The 19,986-nt window shown below is 36.3% G+C and overlaps 1 protein-coding gene across 2 annotated transcripts in view; it reads left to right on the top strand.

Moving 5' to 3' along the window:
* The window catches only part of mtrex (Mtr4 exosome RNA helicase), a 42,505-nt gene extending 22,612 nt beyond the window's left edge, over positions 1–19,893 (top strand). Inside the window, exons 20-27 of one of the 2 annotated variants that reach the window (XM_058788604.1) lie at positions 479–589; positions 3,172–3,360; positions 10,986–11,149; positions 11,349–11,454; positions 15,500–15,556; positions 16,102–16,264; positions 17,847–17,951; positions 19,629–19,893. In XM_058788604.1, coding sequence (XP_058644587.1) covers positions 479–589; positions 3,172–3,360; positions 10,986–11,149; positions 11,349–11,454; positions 15,500–15,556; positions 16,102–16,264; positions 17,847–17,951; positions 19,629–19,681 — 948 coding nt within the window. In that variant the 3' untranslated portion in view covers positions 19,682–19,893. Of the gene's footprint in view, positions 1–478; positions 590–3,171; positions 3,361–10,985; positions 11,150–11,348; positions 11,455–15,499; positions 15,557–16,101; positions 16,265–17,290; positions 17,809–17,846; positions 17,952–19,628 lie in introns of those variants that run through there. The other variant, XM_058788605.1, reaches the window with a different exon arrangement.
* The last annotated feature ends 93 nt before the right edge of the window (positions 19,894–19,986 follow it).

The raw sequence follows: 19,986 nt of genomic DNA, 5'->3' as shown, positions 1-19,986 counted from the left end.
GCAGACTGACCCTATTTTGTGGAATATGGGGACTTCCCATATTATGGGAAGATTTTGATGTCAATTGCCTGGAGCTCAAAATGCTGGTGCTTATTGCGTTTTTACAGCATAATCTTCTAGAGAAACATGTCTGTCGCAAAGCATAAAAATCACAAAGCACCTTGTTACAACTGTGATTGCAGTGTTTTTGTCATTGTTTTCCTTTTTTGACCTCTTTCCTCAAACTTTAAGCGATTTAGCTGGAGTTCCAGAGGTTTGAGGCTGGATGGCTTAAGCTGATGGTTCTTGTTTTTCTTCCCAATCTCCGTGGGCTTGTAAACTCTGCTTTATGTCTACTCTGGTCCTGCTGAATGTGTTTAGATTGACCCTCCAGCTTCTTGCTGCAGTTTTGGTCATATATGGCCATGGTGTTAAGTTCTTCATGCCAGAGGCAGCCAAAAAAGGTTCGTCCAATCAGAGCTGTTTGTTTGTCGTTCAGGTTGTTCCTGTGATTCTTCATCTCATCACCTCCATCAGCTCTGTGCGCCTCTACATCCCCAAAGATCTGCGGCCGTACGACAACCGACAGAGCATGCTCAAATCCATACAGGTCAGCACACAATGGGTAGATTTGTAATGACATACTATTCGTACTATTTATTTAAAAAAATAATAATAATAATAATAATGTCCTTATTACATGAGTCAATTAAAAATGTGATCATCTGCCCAATATCTTTCTTCACATCTTGGCTATTAGTCATCAACAATGACATCAACAAACATTGAAGTTCAGTCATCTCCACTGAGATATTCTGCTTGAATGTATTACAGTCAGTCTGTGCTCCTTCACACGGCCTGCCTTTTGCATAAATCTGCCATCAAACCTTCTTAGTGATGAACTCTAATACGTCCAAACATCTTGATTATATTTTTTGCGATTGTGGCTGCTGAGTAAATGTTCTTACACAAGCTGCGTGCCACAATATAAAGTTGTTGTAATTGAAAAACAAGAATTATAGTTTGCAGTTAATGCAATTAATATTAGGAATTTCATTGTTTTAGCGTTTGAGAGAAGCTTTTGACTTTTACTATTTTGATAATGCAATATTTAGGGGTGCGCCGGTCTGATATCCAGTATCGGTATCGCTCCGATACTGGCATTTTCTGCCGGATCGGGGTATCGGTCAGACGAGACCGATACAAATCCGATATTCTGTGTTATTGTTAAGCCCCACGGAAGCCACAAAAACATCATAAAGCACCATAAAGTTTTCGTGCACTATATTCCAAGTGTTCTGAAGCTGTTCCATAGTTTAATGTGAGGTACAGATGAATATTTAAGTCAAGTTGATGTAAACTCTTCTCTCCGCTGCGGCTGTCTGTCATCCTCCATTCAGCATTCAAACTGCGTGCTGTGTTCGGTTACTAGAGTCGAGACGATGAAACTCTCTGCAAGATTTTTAAATGTTCCTAATATTATACTTGATCTGTAAATAAAGATAAATGGTTTTGCATAAAAGGACTTTATCTTGCTGGAGTTTCATTTTGTTTCTAAATCATGTTCATTTTTGCCATGTTAGATCACAACACTGGAGTAGCACTATAAATTGTTCTTCACGAGCACAGTAACTGAGATTTAAAACTGTTAAAAGAAAATGCTCAAACTATCGCACAGGTTACACTATGCATAAATGTCTCTTCCCTTTGTGCTTTGAACTTCTCTATGCGTAGCGCTGCGCGCTGTTACTCCGTGCTGCTTTAAGTGCATCATTCTGCACACGGGATGTATCATAATAGCCTTTCGTATCATAATACTTTTGCACAATGACAGATTATTAATAGCCTTTCTTGTTCGTCTTATCTATAATATGTTTCTACTGTGCTATACATTTAAAAGAAATGCCTTTTAATTTTATAGTAGGCCCTATATATTTATAGATAAATATATTACTTTTTTCATGAATGTAGGCTATTTTACAACCATACAAAGAGCAATGTGTAACATTTTTACCAGATTTAGTCCAACACTTACTCACTTTTATTTGTTCCCCACTAAATGTTTTTTTTTTCACTAAAAGTTTAGATTTTATAAAAAATAACTCATGATTTTTCTAGAGTAACTTTTGCTACTGAATTATCCACTAACCTAGTTTATCATAGAATTTTTGTCATAGATTATGTATTTTTTTTGCATTTTGTTATTTTTTCTTTATAAGAGAGTTTGTCTATTATTAGTAGATTGTGTGTAACACAAAAGAGTGATGATCAGTTCAACAGCTATTAAAACTTCTACACCGATTTAAAAAAAAAAAAAAAAAAAACTGTGCTGGTATCGGCCAATACTCAGAATTTTTGGTATCGGTTCTGAAAAAGTGGTATTGAGCCACCCCTAGTAATATTTATTATTTAAGTCTGAAGTTGACTTTCTCTTCATTTGAGCTCATAATGCAATAATATGCAATAATTCTGATGAAAATTCTCGAATGACATTCATGATCAGTATTGTGATTTAATAATCACAATTATGTTGCTCAAAATTCTAGTTGAACTATTATGCAGTATGACTAAAATATAATATAAGTTTTCATAGACTGAAACTAGACTAAAATTCCCAGACCTTTTAGTCCATCAAAACATGACTAAACCAAAAAAAAAAAAAAAAGCTTAGATTAGTCTTACAAGTTAGACATGCCATTTTTTTTGTTTTTTTTCCCTTCAAAACTGGTTGTAACTTTTTTTTTTTTTTAAGTCACAGTACATAAAAACGTAGATTGGTCTAACTAATATAATCTAATTAAAAAAATTTAACTTGTTACCCCTTAGCAAAGTGTTTTTAGAAATATTATTTATGTTAACTTGTCTTTAAATGATGGTCTTAAGTTTTTAAATTTACCTTCATAAACCTGCAGAAGCCTTTTAAGAAATCACTAACAAATGAACTTCAAATGACACTGTAGCATACTACTACTGTTTGCACACTGCCTCACATACTACACTACAAAAAATTAAGACACATCTCTGCTGTTTTTTTCAATGCAGAGCGTAACAAATTGTTTAATCTTGTAATCTTTTTCTGTTGGACCATCTCAACTGATCTCCTAATGGAAGGTGTTGAATGATAGTGATTTATAGTAATTTCAAAGATTTTAAAGATAAAAGCACATGACTGCTTCTGTTTGTGGTTTCCAGGAGGTGCAGAAACGTTTCCCAGATGGCATTCCTCTGCTAGATCCCATAGACGACATGGGCATCAAGGATCCAGCGCTGAAAAAGGTCATTCAGAAGGTGGAGGCGTTCGAGCACAGGATGTACACGCACCCCCTGCACAGCGACCCCAAACTGGAGGCCGTTTACACTCTGTGTGAGAAGAAAGCGCTGGTGAGTCCACTGTAGGATGAGTGAATGTGCAGAAGTCACGGCAGGATTGATATAAATGTTGTTTCTTTTCGTAGACGCAACCTTTTTCTGGTCAGAGCAGGAGTCGCAAATGTCATGTAAAATATGGCTCTATTGTTTAAGGCGCACCAGAAGAGGTGGGTGTCATTTCCTGCGGCTGAAATCTTGAAGGCCCACCAGAACTAAACAAAAGCGGGAAACTGACATTAGTGCAGGGTGAATAGGCGCTCAAATTGGATCACAAACAATCATATGGCCCCATAATCGCTCACATTGTGCAACGGCATTAAGGGGATAAGTGTTTTTGTTTTAATAGGTTCACTGCAGGAGTTGTGCATGGGTTATATTTAGGGATGCACCGATAGGATTTTTTGGGGTGATTTTTTGGCAGATTCCGATATTAAAAACTGATTGATTGTTTCACTCCGAGCAGAACTGGTATTTACAAGTTTCTGTTCCTGTTCCTCTGTATTATTGCTTTTCCAAAACCAGTTTGAGTAGAAAAAATACCGGCCTATATACAGTGCCCTCCAAAAGTATTGGAACAGTGAAGACAAAATTGTTCTGTTGGCTGTGGAGTCAAGACATTTTCAAATATGATGAAAAGATGAATATGAGACAAAACTACAGGATGTCACATTTTATTATTAGCCATTTCAACACATACATGTTTTACCAAATAAAAAGAACAGCACTTTTAGAGTTCATCCCACTCATTGATGTGAGCATAAATATTGGGACAGTTGAACAAGACAGATATAAAAAATTAAAAGCTATTATTTAGTTGCAGATCCCTTGCGCACAATCACAGCAGTGAGTCTGTGACCCATAGACATCACCAGACTCTTGCTCTCATCCTTTGAAATACTTTCCCCAGCCTTTAATGCAGTCAATTCCAATTGTTGCTTGTTTTGGGGAGTTTCTGCCTTTACTCTCCTCTCAGCTGGTGAAATTCATGTTCAATCGGATTTAAATCTGGAGACTGACTTGGGCAATCTAAGACTTTCCATTTCTTTGCCCTTATAAATTCCTTGACTGAACTGGCAGGGTGTTTTGGGTCATTGTCCTGATGCAATATGAAGCACTTCCCAATGAATCTGGTGGCATTTTCTTGAATATTGGTAGGCAAGATGGTTTGGTACCCTTCCAAATTCATTCTGCTACTGTCATCGCACATTAAGTCATCAGTAGAGTTGAGAGGGTCTGTTCCAGAGGCAGCCATACATGCCCATGCCATGACACCACCTCCACCATGCTTTACAGATGAGGCTGTATGCTTGGGATCATTGCAGTTCCCTTTTTTTCTCCACATTTTTGCTTTCCCATCACTTCGATAAAGGTTCATCTTTGTTTCATCGGTCCATAAACACAGTTCCAAAACTCTTCTGGCTTTTTTGCAAACTCTAATCTTGCCTTTCTATTTCTGGAGCTGGTCAGAGGTTTGTATCTTGCTGTGTAGCATCTGTAATTCTGTGTCAAAGTCTCCTGAGGACAGTAGATTGTCAGAGCATCACCTCAGGTTTCTGGAAGTTGTTGGTGATTTTACAGACACGTCTTTTATGATTCATTTTCACAGCTTCTATGATTTGTCTGTCATCAACTACTGTTGTTTTCTCAGCCGATCAGGTCGTTGTTGGTTGCTGGTGTCGCAAACTCTTGATTTCTCCATGCTCTTTGTTTTTGCTAGAGCTCTAACTGACTTCCTCTTTTCTTTTAGTATCCAAATTGCTTGCTTTTCTCTCAACGTCAGCTCCCTCATCTTCATCCTGGTTTGTGTGTGTCATCATCGAATGCAAGATTCAGAATGCAAAAGTAATGGATATAACTGATACGACACATTCCCTGATTTTAATATCTGAAGAATTAATGCAACAGGACACAGCTGATCACTTAAGACCTGCGAGGCAACTGCTCCAATACTTCTGCTCACATCAGATAGATTGATGAAACTCTAAAAGTGCTGAACTTCTTAGCTGGTAAAACGTCTGTGTTGAATCACCCAATAATGAAATGTGACATTCTGTAGTTTTGTCTCATTCATCTTTTAATCATATTTGTAAATGTCTTGACTCCACAGACAACAGAGCAATTTTGTCTTTACTGTTCCAATACTTTTGGAGGGCACTGTGTGTGTGTGTGTGTAATAGTGTGTGTGTAATATATATATATATATATGAGAGAGACGCGAACAAACACACAAACTCTCCGCGCACATACACATTTGAGATGCGCACAAACACTCACAAACTCAGACATGCAACTGATTGTCTCCATGCAGTTAATTAATAAACCATCGGTATCGGCCCTTTTCATGCTATTTCCGATATGCCGATGGCTTTAAAATAATCAAAAATAAATATCGGCGGCCGATACATCGGTGCATCCCTAGTTATATTTGTTGTTGGGTTTGCATGTTATGGAATGAAATTATGGGGTCAGATGCATTATGGGGACTAGGGATATCCCTAAAAACCAGATTAGACCTTTGGTTAGATCAACCCTGATTTATAAAGATCTACAGGGAGTAACCCAGAACTAAACATTCATAGCGGCCAAGAAATCCTGAAACTTTCCACAAGCTAGATTGGCTTGGAAAGTATAAAATGTTCAGTTTATTTTTTTTTATTGTAAATGTCTTGTTACTTTTTTACTACTAATACTTATTTACTTTATAAATTACGTTGCTTATTATATTTCTCTTATTTGGATATTTAAAATAATTTGCTTTAGATTTAAAATATCTAATGTATGGATTATATACTAAATATTTATAATATAATTAAATTAAATAATTTCAATTAAAATCAAAATGTTTTTGATTTGAATACATTTGAGTCTCATCTAGGATAGGAAAATATTTTCTGCTTTATTAAGTGTTACAATTGTTCATTGAGATCATGCCCTAGTTGCAGGCATGAATGTAGGTCATAGCATTTAGACCACACATTAGCATTAGCAATACACAAAACGGCATGCTCATTGAATGCTGAAGTATGTATTGTTGATTGTTGGATGTGGTTTCTGGAGGAGTGACAGATTCTTGCCCTTTTTACTTGAAAACAATTCAGCTCTTCTCAGTGTCCTGATTTCAGTCTGTCTGAATCACTTTAGAAAGATCTCAGATAAGCCTTAAAGTGGATAATGGCATTAGAACCACTCAGACAGTGAGTCTTGTAAGGGGTGAATCAGTTGCAGCATAGCAGGCCAACAGCATTTGACCTTACTCTCTCACTGATATTAGATATCTGGACTGATTTGGGTTCTTTCTTTTAGTGAACAGTAGCTAATTATTTAATTTTATCTAGCTAATTTTCACATACAGTGGGGCAAAAAAGTATTTAGTCTGCCACCAATTGTGCGAGTTCTCCCACTTAAAAAGATGAGAGAGGCCTGTAATTTTCATCATAGGTATACCTCAACTATGAGAGACAAAATGAGAAAAAAAAATCCAGAAAATCTCATTGTAGGATTTTTAAAGAATTTATTTGCAAATTATGGTGGAAAATAAGTATTTGGTCAATAACAAAATTTCATCTCAATACTTTGTTATATACCCTTTGTTGGCAATGACAGAGGTCAAACATTTTCTCTAAGTCTTCACAAGGTTTTCACACACTGTTGCTGGTATTTTGGCACATTCCTCCATGCAGATCTCCTCTAGAGCAGTAATGTTTTGGGGCTGTCACTGGGCAACACGGACTTTCAACTCCCTCCAAAGATTTTCGATGGGGTTGAGATCTGGAGACTGGCTAGGCCACTCCAGGACCTTGAAATGCTTCTACGAAGCCACTCCTTCGTTGCCGGGCGGTGTGTTTGGGATCATTGTCATGCTGAAAGACCCAGCCACGCTTTCATCTTCAATGCCCTTGCTGATGGAAGGAGGTTTTCACTCAAAATCTCACGATACATGGCCCCATTCATTCTTTCGCTTACACGGATCAGTCGTCCTGGTCCCTTTGCAGAAAACAGCCCCAAAGCATGATGTTTCCACCCCATGCTTCACAGTAGGTATGGTGTTCTTTGGATGCAACTCAGCATTCTTTCTCCTCCAAACACGACAAGTTGAGTTTTTACCAAAAAGTTTTATTTTGGTTTCATCTGACCATATGACATTCTCCCAATCCTCTTCTGGATCATCCAAATGCTCTCTAGCAAACTTCAGACGGGCCCGGACATGTACTGGCTTAAGCAGGGGACACGCCTGGCACTGCAGGATTTGAGTCCCTGGCGGCGCAGTGTGTTACTGATGGTAGCCTTTGTTACTTTGGTCCCAGCTCTCTGCAGGTCATTCACTAGGTCCCCTCGTGTGGTTCTGGGGTTTTTGCTCACAGTTCTTTTGATCATTTTGACCCCACAGGGTGAGATCTTGCGTGGAGCCCCAGATCGAGGGAGATTATCAGTGGTCTTGTATGTCTTCCATTTTCTAATAATTGCTCCCACAGTTGATTTCTTCACACCAAGCTGCTTACCTATTGCAGATTCAGTCTTCCCAGCCTGGTGCAGGTCTACAATTTTGTTTCTGGTGTCCTTTGACAGCTCTTTGGTCTTGGCCATGGTGGAGTTTGGAGTTGGACTGTTTGAGGTTGTGGACAGATGTCTTTTATACTGATAACGAGTTCAAACAGATTCCATTAATACAGATAACGAGTGGAGGACAGAGGCGTCTTTTAAAGAAGAAGTTACAGCTCTGTGAGAGCCAGAAATCTTGCTTGTTTGTAGGTGACCAAATACTTATTTTACCGAGGAATTTACCAATTAATTCTTTAAAAATCCAACAATGTGATTTTCTGGATTTTTTTTCTCGTTTTGTCTCTCATAGTTGAGGTATACCTATGATGAAAATTACAGGCCTCTCTCATCTTTTTAAGTGGGAGAACTTGCACAATTGGTGGCTGACTAAATACTTTTTTGCCCCACTGTAATTTAGTCAGCCATGTAATTTGCTCTGTCATTACAAGTCAGTGGTGTCATTCTGAATAATATGATAGTCATTACTCTAGTTAAAGGAATGAAAAATATAGCATAACAATGGTAATAGGATTATAAGTAGTTTAAAGACATTTAGTTTATATACCCGTAAGACCATTAATGACAGAATTTTCAGTTTTGGGTGAACCATCCCTTTAATACACCATTCATAACTTTTGACTTGGAGGCAATGCTGCAGCCAAGTGTGTAAGTGGTATTTTCAGTATTGTTTACTAAAACTATTAAAATCGTTGTCGTCATTCGAAATAAAGTTGGAGTTACTCCTCAAGGCACAATTTACATTTTATTTTTAAGTTGAAATGCCAAAATTACTAAAACTGAAATAAAAAAGCTAAAGTGAAATATTTTTAAAGACAGACTAGGGCTGTCACTAACAATTATTTTGGTAATGGAGTAATCGGTCGATTATTCTGTTGATTTAATCACTTAATCATAACTTTTTTTTTTTGTGGTAATAAAAATAGACCCAAGCAAACAATAGACTTTTATAGGCTTGAAATACATATATAATAGCAACGAGGCAATAATAATTGGTTCAAATAAAATATCAAATGCAAGTAATCATATGGTTTTGTGCATACTAAACCCACAGTGCATATATTTATTTAATTGAATCTTGGGCTGTCACGGTTAAGGAATTTCCCTTGCGGTAATTTTGAGTGGCTCAATAGCACGGTATGCGGTATTACCATATATATATATATATATGCGGTTACGATGTAAGGAGGTCATATTCAGAAACCAATAAAACCGAAACTAAATCGCGTTGAAACAGGAAGTGAAGTAAACAGAAGAGAATGACAAAATAACGGTCCACATAAAACTTAAACCTGACAATAAGATCATTAGTATATTGTTAGCCTATATATATATATATATATATATATATATATATATATATATATATATATATATATATATATATATATATATATATATATATATATATATATATATATATATATATATATATATATATATATATATATATATATATATATATAACAGTTAGTTCTGATCCTCGACTCTGACTGACCAGATACTTTTTCTGTTGATATTTCACCTGCGTGTTCTAGACGGCTGTCAGTCAGTGCAGCTTCATTGTTTCGCCTCAAGGTGGCGACAAGAGACTGTCTTTGAGTGAGTCTTCATTCAACTACACGTTCAAAAGTGCCGATTCATTCAGAGATTTGTAATGAAACACGCTGTTTAAATCATTTTAACTTTGAGCGCCACTTTTAAAGGCTCAGCTGACCAGCAGAGCGTCGATGCTAAGACAGATTTCGCTTTCCTTGGACATGACAACCTGTTTTCACAAATATACATGACTCAGCCTGAAGGAGAGACGCAGGTAATCGCACGCGATCAGTCGATCTCTCTCATTCGCTGTCTGTTTAGGCTTGTTAAGTGCAAATTTACTGAGCCTCTGTGCAAATCAGCATGATACACATTGTTATCATTACTAATATTCAGTACACATGCACGAAGTGTAAAACGAGAAGGGCGTAACCTTACGAAAAAGAAAACACTGAAATATCGCGGTTGTTGCATTCCTCTGCGGTTATGCTCATCAATAGCGCGGTATTGCGGTTATCGCGACAGCCCTGAATCGCAGCCTTTGTGAATTCACAATAGCACTATGCTGTATGATTTTAAAATGAGTTTAATATATCGGGCAGCCTTAGAAAATGGTCTAATAATGCTTTTCTTGGATTCTTGTCCGTGGAATGCACCACTTCAGGTATTTTGCCAGTTTTGTTTTTTTAATTATCGAGTACTCAAATTTAATCGAGGAAACGATTAACAAATTAACCTAAAACAAACTAATAAAAATGACAAGCACATAAAATTATTGAAATTAATGGAAAAAAAAAATTGGAAAATTGAAATGGAAACTGAAAAACTTAAAACAAAAGCTAATTTAAAGTATAAAATACAAAAATTGTATATAAATACAAAAACTAGTGTAACCAAGTGTTTTTGAAATGGAGACCCACTTCCTGTTATCGTCGTCGTCATCTCCATAAATACCCAACGGAATTGCTGATGTTATACCGTTAAAAATAAATTTTTGTCTTTTAATGAAAGTAGTACTTTCACATGAATCCACTCTAAATGACGTAAAAGGTAATAAATGATCTTGAGTTAAACCAGTATTCTGCAGTCCCCAGAAATACATTGAATGAAGTCACGTGACTTGTCTAAGTTATTCCTAAGTTAGACAAATTTTTGCCCATATTTTGTGCACTTTAGACAGATGGTGGCGCTATCTCCACACTGGCTTAGTATGGTGTTGTGACCGTGTAAAGTCAATGCGTTAAAACATTATGCTTCAGCCATATTTTCAATGTGATGCTTTCAAGTTTGTTGATGCGTTACTTGCAAAAGATTTAACTATACACGTTCAAGTGCATGTTTACAGATGTTGTTTGTTTGTGGAAACCTTTAAGGGTGAGTGTGCGACAGGTGTGTTATGACTGAGTAGCTGCTGTTTTGTTTCTTCTTCCTGGAACTTGCGTCTTTGAATTGTATGTTTAGGTAACATTTCTGATGTTTTAAATCGCATTTAAAACGGGAAGTACGTCTTTTCTCACTGTCGATGTGCTTGTGTGTTTCAGATTGCAGGTGAAATTAAAGCGGCGAAGCGCGAGCTAAAGAAAGCACGTACCGTGCTGCAGATGGATGAGCTGAAGTGCAGGAAGCGTGTGTTGCGGCGCCTGGGATTCGCCACTTCCTCTGATGTCATCGAAATGAAAGGCCGTGTGGCCTGTGAGATCAGCAGGTTGGTTACCAAGAAAACAAAAATAAGCACGATGGACGTTCACCTATTTTTTTTGTTCACAAGTCCTTGTTCTAAACACTTCTAGCTAATAGACTTGCATTAAAAGCAAACAAAACAAAATTTTACTCTCAGGCAGCTGTTATTTTCAACACGCAGGCTCGTTTCTAAACCATCCTGTGGTGTTCTTGTGTGTTTACAGTGCAGATGAGCTGTTGCTGACAGAGATGGTGTTTAACGGGCTGTTCAATGACCTGACGGCAGAGCAGGCCACTGCGCTTCTCAGCTGCTTTGTCTTCCAGGAAAATGTAAGGCCAAAATGTCGTCATGCACATGCTGAAATGTGGTCGGGATGTAATATGAGAGAAGTCAATGGGTTATGACAGTTATGGGCCCAAATAACCTGTTGTGTTTGGCTTGAAATGGTCATGAATGCAGGGAATGAGGTTATTCAAAGGCCCAGCTTCTATTTGAGACTTGTGAAGCGTGTGCAATGTTCATTGAGTAATACATGCAAATTAGTTTAATGTATACCAATATTATGCCATATATTTGATACCATAGATTCAATACTATAGATATTGAAAGCTATTTTGTAAGAAAATGTGTTAATTTGGAAGTTGTCCAATTTTATATGCAGTCAGAATAAAAAATTAAACAATGCTTTGGTGTAAAAATATTTGAAAGCTTTTAAAAATGAGTTTAGCCAATCAGAGAAGGTCATTTACAATACCAAAGTTTAAAGTTCAAAGTTCAAAGTATACTTTGTTTACACCTAGGGTGTGTGTAGTGCACATGACTTACATTTTGTCATCAGTATGGTACATGCAGTTAGGAAAATCAGACTACACTCATACCATGCGCATAGTATTTTCTGGCGCTAATTAATTTATGCACAAGATGGCAGCACTGGCCCAGCTCATTATTGAACTAAAAGAAACGGGAGAAATAAAACAACAAAAATCTTTTGAAAGGCTGTAACCATGTCTGCGTGTCCTTAAGGCTGTCTACACGGTTATCTGCACGGTTCCAAATCCATTTGTCCTGTTGTCGGAAGTAGCGCAAGCATGTAGAGTAAGTCAGAAATAAAACATAATCTACAGATCTGAGATTCACTTCACAAGCTTTTCACAGTTTCATTTGACAAAAGCTACCACCGAATACACACAAACTCAAAGATCTTAATGACAAACCACCAAAATGAAAGTTCGGTTTAACTTGAAGAAATTATGACGCGCATATTACTGTTGTATACTAAAATGTACTTCTCAAAGTAATAATGATAATATTATTTTTAAGGAATATCCTATAAACAAAATATTTTTATTTGTTTAATATATACATCCATGTTATGATTTTTCAATTCATATTTGTTTATATATTTAGTAGTGCTGTCAAATGATTAATTTGCGATTAATCGCATCCAAAATAATTTTTTTTTTTTTGCATAATGTGTTGTGTATATTTATGCATATATAAATACACTCACATACAGTATATATTTTGAAAATATTTACATTTACATATCTATATTTATATTAATATAATTTATATTATAAATATATTTAATATATAAAAATAAAAATTTTCTGAATTATATACATGCATGTCTGTTTTTATATATACATAGTAAATATACACCGTGTACATATATTATGTAAACAAAAACTTTTATTTTGGATGTGATTTAATTGTTTGACAGCACTAATATTTAGACAGACAAAACAAATGTTTTGCTGTAAATTATTTAAATTATATGGTTTTCATTTGATTTACATTTTAGAATTATTGTTTGAAGTTGTATTAATTCATGTCATTAGACACAATTTTTGATGATAAATCTGTATTAAATTAGAAAACATGTAATCCAGAAAAAACTAAATGAAAAAATAAATATAGGAAAAAATAAACTTGAATTCATATGGGCCCTAAATTATTATTATTATTATTATTATTATTAGGTAGCAATTAAACAAGATTAATTGTCAACAAACAAGTTGTTTACATTCATTTTTAAAGTCTAATGAATCTGTGGAAAGTATTTCCTTCCCCATTAATGGTAAATGAATATCATGTCAAATATTGTATAAGTTTATAACATCTGTGCCACCAAATAGTGCAAGTAAATTGTCATTGGTCAGATAAACAAACACACCATTTGTTGACCCAGTGTTATGTCTGACCCCGTTGAGCCATTTGTCGTGCATGTTGGTTTGCACGTGGAGCACGTGGATTGTGTGTGCTGTAGTTCAGCTGTTTCTTCTCTTTAGTCATCTGTCAGTTTAGAGAATTTTCACTTGTCATAAGATGGTGGGAAAGACGGGATAGAAAGGAAAAACATTCTACAGCACGCGGCAGAGAGAGATCTTAAGCATGTTGTGATTTACCATGAAACTGGGTGAAAGTGTCGCCCAGGGCCATGAACACCCATTAAGATTAAAAACAGACACTTTCCCACTCCAAAATCATGAAAATATGGATGTTAAAAGAGACGTGATTTGGACAATCCTGATTTCAATGAAAATACACCTCTTATCATGTTTTTAATTTCCAAATTAATGTTGTTGTTTTTTTGGACAGTCAAAAATCTGCTACAAATGTCCTGAAATCATAATGAATAAAAACAGCCTTAATAAACGGATGAAATTCTTGAAAAGAAAAACTTAGTTTGGCATAACCCTTTATTTCTTATGACAAAATATTACTATGCTTTACTGCTTATTAGTATTTTAAAAACTTTTTGCCTCGTGGTAAGCATGCTGGAAGAATATATAATAAAAATAACTTTCAAAAAATAAAAAAATGTTTGTTTTTTTTTTTTTTTTAGTGCTGTCAAAATTAGCGTGTTAACGTAGCCCATTTAATTTTTTTCAGTTTAACGCGTTAAAAATATTTAATGCCGGGGCAGGGCTAGGGTTGGTCGCCACTCACAACTGTTGTTTGTCACTTTTACTCTTGACAAGAAGTGCGTTTATTTTGTCGCAGAATGTCAAATGGGAGACGTTTCAGACACGCGCTCCAGCTTCACTTCAGCGCTAGGCGCCAGTCAAACCAACGCGCAGATGGTACTGTGCTCGCAGCGCGTGCGATTCAATTGCACACACAAAGGTGCCAGCGTGCGCTGTAGCCTGTATCTTTTCATATCAAACCGCGAAATAAACTACGTGCATGCAATGTCGTGGTCAGTTATGTCATGAAGTTACCAAAAAGGCGATTAAAGCTGCCTTAAAACTGTGCGTGCATGTAATATTTTATGAGTCACATTTAAGAACATGTCTCTGAAATGGTTTTCCAAACTGTCCTGGAGCAGCCCAGCACTGTCTCCCTCATCTAACACACCCGATTCAACTCGTCAGCTCATTAATAGAGACTTTAAGACCTGAAATGGGTCAGAAAAGGTGAAGAGAGTTGAGAGAAAAAAATGATGAGTGTCAGATCCGCGTCATGTTCAGCAAGGACATCTCTTAAAGAAATAGCAGCCAAAACAACCTAATAACCAGCTTCTGTGATGTCTGTTAATCAAAGAAAAAAAAAAAGGGGAAATAAATAGCTTTTATAGCTTTAAGGATTCATCCATATTTAATTTAGAATTTATTGTTTGATAATTTCTATTTCTGCTGAAGGGCACAGGCAAATATGACCTTTATTATAATGGGTTTATGTGAAGATTGTTTTAAGTTCACTTAAATTAGAAGTTATTTTTTAAAGTCTAATAAATGTTAAAATTGATAGCTCTCAGTTATACTGTAATGTTGAATGGCTATAGTCAGTGGTTAAATATTAGGGGGGGAAATTTTTTATAGAGATATCTCAGTAGTATTGGTATCATTGATACTGGCCTTCAGTCATAAAAAAAAAAAAAGATGCCATTAAAAATATACTGTCTTTGTACATTTAATTTGAAGATTGAATGTTATTTAAAAACTTTTAATCGCGATTAATTTCAGAAAAAATGAAATTTATTTTATTTTTTTAATTAGTAAAAAAAAATTTAATCGATTGACAGCACTTGTATTTTTATCTGTTTATGGTTGCCAAGCACTGTCACTTGCAGCAGATAATTGTGCATCGTTACCAGAAAATATTGGCTGTACCGTCTCTCACTAGTGAGTATGCTTTTGTTGAGAAGTCAGTCCACATTTTTAACAGTTATTTGATGTCATCCATGCATGACTCGGTGTTCGCAACTTAAAAGCCTCTCCCATGAAGCCTGGCAGATCTCATTCCTTTTTTACGCAAGGTTTAGAAAGTTAAAGTTCACTACACATCTTGTGTGTTCAATCCAGTTGGCATAATTGTTCCTGACAGTGTCCCTTCATTCCCTTGTTTTAATTAGTTTCTCTCCATCAACAGGCTAACGAGATGCCCAAACTGACAGAACAGCTGGCTGGACCACTTCGACAGATGCAGGTACTGTGTTCAGGAGTGAGGACTTGGTCAGCCACCCTGAAATTCTTCACATTACAGGCTTACTATCACACACACTATTTACCAAGTAACACTTAAGACTCCCGCCACTGTTTGCGTTCATGGATTAATCGGATGGGTCAGTCTGATCCTCCAAAGACGTGGTTTGGAACAGTTTGACCGTTTGTACTATGTGTGAAGTGTTTGTGTGTGGGCACATGTAGGTCAGTTTGATGGCCTCATTTCACAGTTGCTGTGAGGGTAAACTATTCACAGTTGTTTAAACCACAACTAAACAAGCAGAAAACTAAGCAGAAATAGTCCACTTAAAAATTCAAATTGTCACTTACGGAGCCTGTGGTGCACAAAAGGAGAAGTTTTCCAGAATGTCCCAGGTGCTCTTTTCCTCATCTTGTTCCCCATATGTCTTCTGAAGCCATGTGTTTTCTGAAAAATGTCACTTCCATCATAAGTTCTCAAAGCATCTAGAATCTTGCCTTACTGATCCCGTATCATCATGAATGACTCTCGTTCTGCTTTGGTTGTAGGAATGTGCCAAGCGTATTGCTAAGGTGTCCGCAGAGGCCAAGCTGGACGTAGATGAGGACACTTACCTGAACCAGTTCCGCCCGCACCTGATGGATGTGGTCTACACCTGGGCCAACGGCTCCTCGTTCTCTCAGATATGCAAAATGACAGACGTGTTTGAAGGTACTAGTTTATTCGTAACAAATATATCTCGCAACAAATTTATCTATAAAATATTTCCAATATTTTTGTGATTTTAATTTGAGCCAGTTGTGTTTCTTATGGTGAGAGCACACCGAAAGCAAATTTAATTATTCGCACGAGTAGATTACATACAAAGTCAATGCAAAGAAGTGAATAGATGCGAATTCGTGCCAAGCAACGCAAATTATGTGAATTGGGTGATGCGATTGCCACGAATGTGTGATATATGCCTCAAACGCATCTTCTGCACAAGTTGAAAAATTCACATGACGCGTTGTTGCAAAAGCCAATCAGCAAAGAGCTTACTGACACGTCCAGTTGTAACAGACAATGAAGGAGTGCATTATGCGATGGTTTTATTCACGCAAGTGACATGAAAAACATCCTGCGAGTAATCTAGAGCGATTTAATGTGATGCGAATATTCATTCGCTTTTGGTTTATGCATCCCATTAGACCATTGGTTTCAGTTAATCAATTATCATGAGTGTTCACTTTATCTACAGTGTTGTAGATAAAACTGTCAAAAATTATTTTAAAAAATTTACATTTATGTAGCAGAATATTTAGTATTGCTATATTAGCAATTGCCTATGCATGTAACTTTCTTTTGCTTTATGTTTGATCCATGCCTGTTTGATCCATGTTATGGCTCCTCTGACTGGGGAGGAAAGAAAAAAAAATCATATTTAATGCACTTGCTTATATGATAGATAGATAGATAGATAGATGGATAGGCAGATGGATGATCGATAGATTAGATTATTTATTTATTTTATTTTTTTTTTTTTTTTCCCGTATCGCCCAGCCCTAAATCCCGACAATGGCTTATATTTTTATTCTACCATAAAAAGACTATTTTCATATCATTCCAGTTTCCCAGAAATGAGCAAATGTAGTTAGTTTGTGAAACTATTAGGAATCAGTGTTGTTGTATTTGGTCGTGACTTCACAAGTACAGCATGGGGCATGTTGTGAAATAAAAGGATTTAAAATGTATTTTCAGCACATCTCCCAGAAGCCTCTGCTCTGAGATTTGGCCGTGTCTAAGGCATGACGTGAGTTTTGAAACGCAGATCTCATGTCTTGTCAAGAAAATCCCCCATTTGTCCGTGCTCCAGCTCCTGAGTGAGATTTTGGCTGCGTTCATGTGCATTAGCAAACAGCAAAACACTTGTAGTGATAAATTGCAGTGAGGGAGAGATGTTATATGAAAAATGGAGAAGTTCCCCAATTCTCTTTCTCTCATCCCCTTTCACCTCAAACTGAATTGGACTGCGTTTCCCAAAAGCATAGTAAGCCTAAATTGATCGTAGCTCCATTGGTTTCAATGGGTCTATGATTTACTTAAGCTTATGCTTTTGGGATACACAGCCCTCCTCTCAATAGAGATCTTATAACATCATGCCAGCAAAATCCCTTGTGCCAAGATAAGTTTCATAGAAATAAACATTGCTAATACAACTGAACATTGAAACTACGGGTTACAAGCACTGAAAATGACCATATGTGGTTGGTATGTAGTAAGTGCGAGGAAGACTAACTCTCTCTCTCTTTCTCAGGCAGTATTATCCGCTGTATGCGCAGATTGGAGGAGCTCTTGAGGCAGATGTGCCAGGCAGCCAAGGCCATTGGAAACACGGAGCTGGAGAATAAGTTTGCCACGGGTAAGACATGCTCTAGACTCGTGGTGTGACTCATTGAGCTAAACAGAGCCACGTGCAGAGTATCCAGTTTATTGTGGGCAGCTTTGAGCACTTGACTGGTAAACCGTCTTGGAAAGATTTAATAATTTATCACATTGTGAGAACCTGTGGACGTGAGATGCAAGATAACAAACTAATCCACAATCCAAAATCATCTCTATATTGCTGTTCAGTATTTTCACTCATCATTTAATTTACAACAAGAAAAAAAAAAACTTCCAAGGTCAAGAAGTAGTTTATGGAAGTATGCAGTCTTGAACATGCTGAATATTGGCTGTAACAGACCTCCATGCTCAAGGGGGCGCTAGAGTTCCCTTTAAATATTTGTTTCATTAAACCAGATGTGGTGGTGTTTAAATAGATAGCTATAAACATGCAATTCAGTTAAATTGCACATAATTGCCATTTAAAGGGAAAAAACCTTTTGCGCTTGATTCACTCCATCGTATACTTGTTACATTTTGTCGTCTGACAATGTTTGTAATGAAACAAGGCATGAACCGAAGCTTGTGTATTTAGAAGCATCAGCATTCATGCGTTTCCACACAGTACGCATCCTGCACGAAAGCTCCTCACGGGAAGAACATGGGAGACTCTTTAGCATGTTGCTAAGCTAATAACATGGCGTTTTAATAAGCATGAAAATGTTGATCAAAATTGATTCCAATAGTTATTGTTGGTAAATCAATTCTAATAGAGTTGGATGTTACCATGTTGCTAAGCTAATTACATAGTATTCGATTAGCTAACAAATACTTGGGTCAAAATGGATTTCAGTAGAGTTGGATGTTAGCATGATGTTAAGCATTTTGTTAGCTAACAAATGGATAGGTTAAAAATCTAATACTGTTGAATGTTAGCATGTTACAAATTATACAATATTAGATTAGCTAACAAATACATTAATCAAATTATTCCAATAGAGTTAGATGTTCGCGTATTTACTAAGCTAATTACGCAGTAATTGATTAGCTAACAAATGCACACGTCAAAATCAATTCCAGTAGGGTTGGAAGCTAATATGTTGCAAAAGTAAAAAAAAAAAAAAAAAAAAAAAATAGCAGTCCATTTTTAATTAAATTGCAGTATTGTTGATCAGTACTGTCCAGTGTAGAATGAAAAGTACATTGTTGTTTGTAAAACACAATAGGATTTGTGTTTTGGGATTGTTTGTAAAAGATATGTGCAGCATTGGCGGTGTCTGAAATAACCCCTATATATATTTATTTAGTAACTTGTGTCTGAAACCATAATGGACATTATCAAGTGCACTCGTTCAATCCTATAATTCACAGCAATCAGTGTACATAGAAAAAGGCTAGCCACTACAGAAGAACTTTGCACTGCGTCAAGAGTCGGACTTCGCTCGCTTGTTTTCATTCAGCAGACTATTATTGGAGTGATGCAGGGAACAGTGATTGAGGGTATACAAGCTGATCACACATACAGCCGCTGCCTCACACGAAGGCCTAAATGAGATGATATAAGCTGTCTAGCTAGGCAGCACACTAGATTTTGGAACACAGCTTTGTTTCAAACCACACATTAACACTGCTTTTCCCATTTTCTGCTTCTGTCAATGTTTTGAGGGTGACTGGGTTTTATTTTGAAACTCAAACAGTTTTTTGTTTTTCACAGGTATAACGAAGATTAAGAGGGATATCGTGTTTGCTGCCAGTCTTTACCTGTGAATCTTATATAGTTTATATATTTCTGTTTGCTATTGTATTTTCTACTTTTTTTTTTTTTTTCATTTTGCATCAAAACAGTGAAGGACAGAATTTACATGAAACATAACTGTTTTATTTGTGTTTGTCAATGAGCATAATGGGTTTTTGTTTCCATCATAAAAGCGCAACATATTGTACATAATTTTAACAATTTTAATAAAAAAAAAAGTCTGTATAGTGATTCTTTTTTTCATACAGATAAAAAAGGTTTTTTCTTTTGTGGCTTAATAGTGGTACACTTATTAGTTTTTGGAGATACACAGGAA

Source organism: Onychostoma macrolepis, chromosome 10 (genome assembly GCF_012432095.1).
Source record: "Onychostoma macrolepis isolate SWU-2019 chromosome 10, ASM1243209v1, whole genome shotgun sequence".
Lineage (NCBI taxonomy): Eukaryota > Metazoa > Chordata > Actinopteri > Cypriniformes > Cyprinidae > Onychostoma > Onychostoma macrolepis.
The sequence above is the reverse complement of the archived record's forward strand: the minus strand, read 5'-3'. Positions and strand labels throughout refer to the sequence as shown.